Source organism: Nestor notabilis, unplaced genomic scaffold, assembly GCF_000696875.1.
Source record: "Nestor notabilis isolate BGI_N333 unplaced genomic scaffold, ASM69687v1 scaffold11270, whole genome shotgun sequence".
NCBI lineage: Eukaryota > Metazoa > Chordata > Aves > Psittaciformes > Psittacidae > Nestor > Nestor notabilis.
Genome location: NW_009909741.1, coordinates 24,114 through 32,583, shown reverse-complemented (window position 1 = coordinate 32,583; position 8,470 = coordinate 24,114). Strand labels below are relative to the sequence as shown.

General features: G+C 38.8%; 1 protein-coding gene across 1 annotated transcript in view; it reads left to right on the top strand.

Annotated features, from left to right (window-relative positions):
• Positions 1 to 8,470, top strand: part of ZFYVE26 (zinc finger, FYVE domain containing 26) — a 46,187-nt gene that overhangs the window by 24,103 nt on the left and 13,614 nt on the right. Inside the window, exons 22-29 of the mRNA XM_010021470.1 lie at positions 387 to 491; positions 1,407 to 1,529; positions 2,247 to 2,423; positions 3,588 to 3,829; positions 4,316 to 4,320; positions 4,889 to 4,987; positions 6,830 to 6,987; positions 7,923 to 8,092. Of these exons, the coding sequence (XP_010019772.1) occupies positions 387 to 491; positions 1,407 to 1,529; positions 2,247 to 2,423; positions 3,588 to 3,829; positions 4,316 to 4,320; positions 4,889 to 4,987; positions 6,830 to 6,987; positions 7,923 to 8,092 (1,079 nt within the window). The remainder of the gene's footprint in view (positions 1 to 386; positions 492 to 1,406; positions 1,530 to 2,246; positions 2,424 to 3,587; positions 3,830 to 4,315; positions 4,321 to 4,888; positions 4,988 to 6,829; positions 6,988 to 7,922; positions 8,093 to 8,470) is intronic.

Genomic DNA, 8,470 nt, shown 5'->3' with positions numbered 1-8,470 from the left:
TGTCTGGTAGTGGTTCTGCTAACTGACAGCTCAGTTGTGTCTGTTAGTGTCAGCAATGTCTGCAGTACACGTGTACTTTTTTATCCATATTTATTGCCATCTAGTGTCATGGTTTGAGTCCAGGGCATCTAGTCTTTCAAAAACCTTCCCTTATAAGTGTGCTTTGTAGTTTCATACCTCTGAGAAAGTTCTGTGGTCATTTTTGTAGTGCAAGTGCATTACAACATCCTAGAAAAGGGCTAGACATAAATGTGGGTCTCCTTTTTTAACTTTTTTCTTTGTATGAAGCAGGTCTAGATGTGATCAACTCAGCTGTTCCCTTAGACTTTATTGTTGTAGGTAAAGCTTTTATAACTTGTGCTATCTTAATACTAACTTCCTTTCAGATTCTGAATGTGCAAAATGAACCATTGTGGAATGACTGGCAAGAGCTGAAAAAAGCCTGCACTGATGACCGCCAGGCCGTCATGAATATCATTCTAAAGGCAAAGGTTAGGCATCTGTTGTGAATTATGCTGAATTGGAATACATTACACTTTGAATAGAGAAACTTGTTGAAAATAGCATCTTAAAACACTGATCAGTAGAGATTACTTTGGGAGGAAGGATTGCTTTGCTCAGTTCTGTACTTCAGAAACACACACAGATCTGTGTTTAATAGCAGCCTTCCAATATCTCAAGGGGGCCTACAAGGATGCTGGGGAGGGACTCTTCATTAGGGACTCTAGTGGTAGGACAAGGGGTAATGGCTTTAAACTTAAACAGGGGAACTTTAGGTTGGATATAAGGAAGAAGTTCTTCACAGTGAGGGTGGTGAGGCACTGGAATGGGTTGCCCAAGGAAGTTGTGAATGCTCCATCTCTGGCAGTGTTCAAGGTGAGGTTGGACAGAGCCTTGGGCAACATAGTTTAGTGTGTGGTGTCCCTGCCTGTGGCAGGGGGGTTGGAACTAGATGATTTTAAGGTCCTTTCCAACCGTAACTATTCTATGATTCTATAATGTCAAGATTTACATGTAGTTAATAATCTGGAAGTTTAAGTTATAACTCTTACTCTGAGATACAATTTGTTCTTTTCTCTTAGAATATTGAAGATTTTGATATCATGGCTTTTGATATAATACAGGGTTGATTATTATATAAGTACTGATACTGTGGATCTGGCTTGCTTTACTGTGAGATGAAAAGGTATTCTCAGTGCAGGCAGTGACTCTGACAAACTTGACTATCATCATCATTGTCCCCTTGTCAGTGTAATTATTTACTTTTTGCATGTGGGAAAGGAGTCTAAACTACAGAATTTCTTGAAGTTAATCAAAACTTTGGTAGAAGCAGCTGTGTCAGAGAGGGTAGAGTTTGCCCTTTCCCTTCTACTGTTTTTTTTGGGTTTTTTTTTTTAATTCTTTAGGATTATGAGTTGTGTGAGGAATGGGCACACTTGTATCCTGTCCCAAGAGAAGACTTGATCAGCCTTCACCGTGAGCATCTTCTTCACTTACTGGAGATGGGAGACATGGAAAAAGCATTGCAGGTAATAGTGAGACTCTTTCAGATTTACATCCATAGGTCAAAAATGTTGAAAACGTTTTCTTTGCTTTCTTCATGTGTATTTTCATGATCTTTTTGGTTCCTTCTTTAAGAGATGCTGTTTGCTTAGATATGCTTTCAGAATCCTGGCTTTCCACTGTTCCACTTAAGTGAAAATCCAACTTGGCAATCTAGTTGTTGGAAATGTTGCTTACAGGAAAAGAAAAGGCCCCTTGTATTTGAAAAATGGTAATGAAGTATTTCTGTGCTGCTTAAACAGAAGAACCAGTAGTGAAACTAATAAGAGGAATTGGTCAGTTGTGCTTTGGTGCCCAAATTAGTGAAGTGTGAGTTCTTCTGGTTTTAGTAATTACAGAGCTGTTGCTAATAACAGAGAGCATAAAACAAAGTGCAGGCTCTTTCAGAGTACATAGCTTTGAAAATACTCTGGAAGCAGAGGGAAGACTTCTGACCACTACACCTTCTGACCCATTCCTTCTTTAATTTTTTGCTTTATTTAATTTTTAAAATATTTTTATTAATAAATGGAGCAAATAGGCAATGAATAGTCTATAAATGGATTATCTAAATCATCCTCATATATGTTAGACACTTGTGCAACTTAATTTGCTTGATGCAATAATCTGTTGTGGACTGCCCATTATAAAGGCTACTCCCAGGAATGTAGCAGGGATTCACTGTATTTTGTTTGTTTTTATAGCTTTTACAAAGAATTGAAGACCCTGGCATTTGCCTTGCCATCAGTGAACAGTCCCTTGACCAGCATGAGAACTTGGCAGCCTCTCACTTCTTGGCTGATTACCTCACAGCTCACTTCTATGCAAATCTGACAGCAGCACGCCGTAATGAAATCCAGGCGCTCTATATGGGATCAAAGGTGAGTAAAATTCCTGCGTTGTGGGATTTATGGCAAAATACAATTATGTAAGTAATTTTGTAATACATAATATATAAAGTCTCTACATTTTACGAGAGCATTCTAATCATATCAGGTCTAAGATCCTCAGTCTCAAGATCCAAACGAAAGCTAGAGATGGCTTAAAACTTCTCTCCCCCTTCTCTATCTTTGCAGTTCCTGTATTGTAAGGTGGTTGTAGCTCCCAGTGTGAACAGAGCAGTCTTGCGTTTGAGCTGTAGGGAGTGGAGGAATGCATAGGCCAAAAGAGAGTGGGGGTGGAATAAAATAAAATTGTGGTGTTTATCAGGACAGTTGCTGTCCTTGTCCCAAGTGAAAAAGAAAGCATCCTCAACACACTCTCTTGGTCCCTAACACCAGGTGTCCTACGTATGCCCACCTGTATGGTGGTCTTTGACACTTACAAGGCATGTTTTTGCCCAAGTGCCTTCCAAAGGTAGACAGTATCACTCCTCTTTTTGAATGGTCATTGTCTTTACAGAAGTAGTACAGGTTCTGTGCTCAGCCTGGGAATAGATGCATTCATTAACAAGTAGATTATCGTAGTCAAATGCATTATATGTAAACAAAATGCAGTTCTTTTGGTAATGTCTGTTTTGTTGTAGGAATACAAATAGCAGCTTGCTCCAGTGTGTGCCATAACAGTATTTTGTCAGGCTTCCTGTTTCCTTACTTGTCACTTCTGAAGACATGATTTAATTTGGGAAGTGTCCATGTTAACTGTCTATCTTTGAGAAGAGAAAATAAGAGCAATTCTCCTAATATTTCTTCAAGTGGTGAAAGAATGATTGGGCTAATACTCTTTTTATATCTTATTTTATTAAGAGAATGTGCTCTACCTTTCTATTTGTCACAGGGTCACAGAATGCTTTCCTCTCTTCAACTTTGAAATGAGATAGTGTTTTATAGAATGGGAAAGTGGAAGCTGTGTAATTTCTGCAAATCCACTCAATAATTCTGTAACAGAAGTAGGAATAGGTCTGAGAAGTCCCACCTCCATTTTTTTGGCCTTTCTATGTTATTCCATTCTTTTCATAAGCTACTTTGCTAATTTCTTGTCTTTAATTTTACAGAAACACAGATTTAAAGGTGTATAATTAATAGGCTTTTTTCCTTGTGTCTCAGGTGCTGCTGACTCTGCCTGAGCTTTCCCGTGTTAACTACTTCCACCTCTCCTCCAGGCCGCTGCTCATGCTGGAACAGCTCCTCATGAATATGAAGGTGGACTGGGTAGCTGTTGCTGTGCAGACACTGCACCAGCTCTTAGCTGGACAGGAAATTGGTTTTACTGTAGAAGACATTGACAATTTGCTCTCCAAGTATGCAGAAAAAGCTCTCAACTTCCCTTTTGCATTAAAAGAGATCAGGTGACTGCCCATGAGAATGCTGTTTTTCACTTGGGAATGAAGGGCTGATTTCCACCCAGAATAATTTCACCAACTGTGGCAAAACATTTTCAGATGTGTGCCTCCAGTCTCCCTCCAGCCCAGAACATGTTTTTAAAGTCTTTGCCTGTCTTGTAAATAGATATTCTCAAGGACCAACAGCTTCAAAAGTTTCTCATACTTTCCTCTGCTCCTTTATGGGGTCTCTTTTCTTCTAAACTTCAATTTTATTTCATTCCTGTCTAACACAAAGTCACCAATGACTTAAGGAGTTCTAAAACCTGCCCTCCTACTGGAGTCTTGTTCCTTTTATCATATAAAAGATGTTTAAACCTGTAGTTCTTCTTAACATTCTCAGCATGGGTCTCCTTTCTGGTTTGCCAATCCTTTCTCTGCCATTTGTTGTCCAATTTTCCTGTATTTGACACTCTCAGGGTTTTAGAACTAGAACAGCAGAGGGTGCTGCAGATCAAGTCTGGTGCTTTTGTTTCACTGTATTAAAAGTGCATGATGTGTGTACCTATCTGTCTATTTCTACCTACCTATATGGTATCAACTTGCTTTATGCCAGTTCCAAATATTGACTTCATTTAATGGTTTAAAGATGCAGCTCTTGCTAACAAAAAGCAGCACTTACCTATCTTTTCATGCCAAATGACATGTAATTTTGCAAGAATGTTCCTTCCACTTTGATGTGAAGCATTTAATATTTGCCATGAGCATCTTTCATCAACAAATTCTTTTCACATCTGATACTTATTTTCTGCTTTATTATCCCTGTGCCTATCGGTAGGCCAGTGCTTTGATAAGAATCCTTTTCTCTGTGTCTTAGGTCATTGAATATATAGTTTTGCATTAATTGTTGTGGGCTAATTTTCATGAACACAAAGTAATTTGTAATTACATTGCTGGTCCTGATTTGTTTTGTAGTTCTTACGTACTCCTGTGGATGGATTCCTCTTATCTTTGTAAAAACAGGTAGATGTATGGCCAGTATTGCTCTCCAATTAGTTTTTTCTTTCCCCCTTCCCTTTTTTCTAGATTCTCTGATACGTATCCAGGAAAGTCTCAATCAGATATTGGAGTCTGAAACAACATCTAAATCGGGATCATCAGAACTATCCCCTGTCAGCTTTACTGGTAAGGTTAAGACCTTAGTGCCATTTTCTTTGATTCTGCTCGTATTTGTTTTATCTACTGTGTATGTGGGTCCCTCTGCCTAATAGTAACTTGGGTCACACTTAATGCAGGTTATTAGATCTCTACAGTTGGGTGCTTTGGGTCCAGTTAAAAGAAAACTTAAGAGGGAACAAGAAGTTTATGGCTCTGTTTGAGTTTTGGTAGGTATCTACAATATGTCTGAAAAATCAGTGCAAAAGCTTTCCAGGCAGCACAGAAAAAACCAAGCCTGAACAGACCATAGGAAACCAGACTACATCTGCAGTGGATTACTGGTGCTGCAGATTAATCTTTCTCTGTCTTAATTTCTCAGTCTGGGTATATAGGCAGAATTTGCCTGGAAACCCATCATTGTGATACTTCTCCCTGTTTTCCTATTCTTTGCTCAGTAACTTTTTTATTTCTGGCTCTTAACTTTGGCTTTACAATAGAAATCTCATTTGTGTTGTATTTTTTTCATAATTCTTTTGGTCCTTGAATTTTATTTTTTTCTAGGATCCCTCTTGTGACCTGAGGGAATGTGACCTTGTATTGCCTGAGAGGCTCCACTCACAGTCCTCAAACACAGATAAAAAGAAACAAAATAATTTAAAGCCAAAACAACTGAAGAATGCTTATAGCTTAAAACCAACCACAAATTTTTCTATAGGTTCCGTTCAGCATCTAATACAAGAAATGCAGTCTTTGGAGGATATATATTGTGAGAGATGAACAGCCTGTGTTCTCAGGGAATGACCAGCAAAGGATATCTTTATACCACCAAGGCTATTGATTCTCAGCAGCTGGTGGGCTGAATTAGAGCTGCACAACGATATCCTGATCTACAGGTTAGGGTGTCTGAGCCATTCTCTGGTTCTATATCCTGAACTGAAGACTCTTGCTCTGTCTACGCAAAGCAACAGCAATGTCTTAGGTTTGGGCTGCGTAGCTCATCAGTTTTTTCTCATAATGGTCCGCTTAATGTTTGTCTGTTGTTACAAAACTTGAATTCATTGTCCTCTAATGTTCCTTTGCCATCTACTATTTACTTGAATGAGCACGAGTTAGCTTTATGGAATGGAGATGTTTTTTCTTTTTTAGTTTAGTGTTCATGTACACAGAAGGTGGCTTGCAGGGCTGCAATGACATGTTGAACTTCATAATTAGCCTGTAGTGTAACTGGCTCAGAGCATATAAACTAAAAGCCCATCTAATACTGTAAACTCAATTCAATGAGTATTTCACTGGCAAGGTCAGGAGATCCCAAAAGACGAAGATTTAAACTTCTACCTCTGTGAACTGATTTCTGCACATTAGATTGTAAAGGGGACCAGAACAGGGAGGGATGTGCTGTTGCTAGCCATAGCACACCTCTCCTGCGACTAAAAAAGTCCCAGTCTTCATGAATGTCAACACTGGGTATCTTTAAGATTATGTTTTATGCTAGATCACGCTTTGGTATCCATATACTAGGGTATTTATTTCTTCTTCATCTACGTGCCTGCTTATGATAAAAGGGCATATGTTGACAAGTTGGTTTATGCTTCTCTTATGATTACGGTAAAGGTCTATTAGTATGTATGTACTTTTGCTTATCAATATTGAAGTACTGTAAGTTTACAATCTTATGGTTTTGGCTTAAAGTATATATATATTCTTTAAATGATGTTATTTTGCCATGCCTGGTTGAAAGTAGTGGTAGTCATCTTGTGAGCCAGAAAGGTCTTACAGCCTCAGTAAATATGTAGTGTTTTCTGCTCTTCAACACTGCATTAAAGAGCTTAAATCTCATTCAGTGTTTTTCTTGGCCTGGGTCTCTTTAAGGTGTCACCATATCTGCAAGTCCCAGAGACAGAATTCTGCAGCAGAATTTGTGCCCTCAAGAATTTGTGCCTCCTGAGAAGCCGCCACCAAAGCAGCAGTGGATACCTGATGACACCGAAATGATATGTATGGTTTGCAAAACTGAACGTTTCACTATGGTAAGGAGCAAAAATTAAGCACAAACATTCCTAACAGATATGTGACCTTAATACAAAAACTTGTTCATAGCCTGCTTCCTAAGACACACTAGCTACTTCAGAAAGTTTGTCTGCATCAGTGTAGGCCTGACAAGATTGCCAGTCCTTTGATATTTAACTGTTTCTGTTTAGGGTAGTTGAGGAGAGTGTCAACAGTTAGCTCCTCAGAGCCTGTGAAGTGATAGAGCCACAAAAGGAAATCTGATCATCAGAGAGGAGAAAACTATAAGATCTAAAAAATGTGTAATAATAGCATTATTAATCTTTCAGAAAGCTGTCTAGTTGACAGTGCTGGCAAGAAATAACATGAGCATCACATTCAGATGAAAATGTATACTTTGTTGTTCGTTACACTTTGCTAAGACCTGTTCATGCGTAGATTACTTGAGCAACTGCATTGGTGCTCTAATGGAGAAGATTAATTTTGAGTTTTGCAGCTGTGCTGGCAGTCTGTTCTCTTCTGTTGCTTAGAAAGAGTACTGTTTTTTTCAAAGTAGGTGTTGATTTTGCATTTCAAAATTACTAAGATGGTGTCAGAAAGACAGTCTACAGCTTTTAACTTTTCCAAGAGATGATCTAACTAGCACAGTGATCAAAATTGGAATAATTTAAAAGTGGAAAGCCCAAGACAGCAGCAAATGTGTTGTAAATACCTGCCTCTGGCTTTTGGGTTCGGGTTTGGTTTTTGTTTGGTTTTTTTTTTTCCCTTTGCTGTGCCCTCTCCAGAAAGGAAATGTACCAGTGTACAATCAATCATTGTATAGTTCTGAAAAGCCTTATCATGCTTAGTATTTCTTCTCTTCCAATGAAGTAGGTTTACTCACAAGTGGAGGCAGACATAGGAGAGGACTTCGGTAAATTCCTTCTGTTGCTCATGTGTGACCCCTTTTGCCTAGTTTAACAGGCGCCATCACTGCAGGCGCTGTGGCAGGCTGGTGTGCAGCTCTTGCTCCACCAAGAAAATGACAGTAGAAGCTTGCAGAGAAAATCTGTCTCGTGTATGCGATCAGTGCTACAGCTACTACAACAGAGAACATCTGCCTGGCTTGGTAAAAGACACAACCATGTAAGTCCTTCCATTCTAGTTCTCCTCAATTTCATGTACACAGCAGAGTATATGAATGGAATGAGAGAGAAATAAGCATTTGGGTTTATCTGGAAAATATAATAACATCACTTTAATAAGTTACTTTAATAACTTTTTGTCCTCCAGCTGCTGGGGTTTTCAGGTTTGTTAGGTGTGGGGGTTTTCATTATGCTGTATCTTGCTTTTCACATAAGAAAGAACACTGGAGAGCCAGGCAACAACATCTTTAATTCTTTAAGCATCAATTGATCATTGAGAATTGAATGCTTTGATGCAAAACGTACTCAGCACAAACTACTACAGTGTGATGAAACTTCTTGCAGTTTACTTGGTTCCTGGGTTAACATCACATGATGA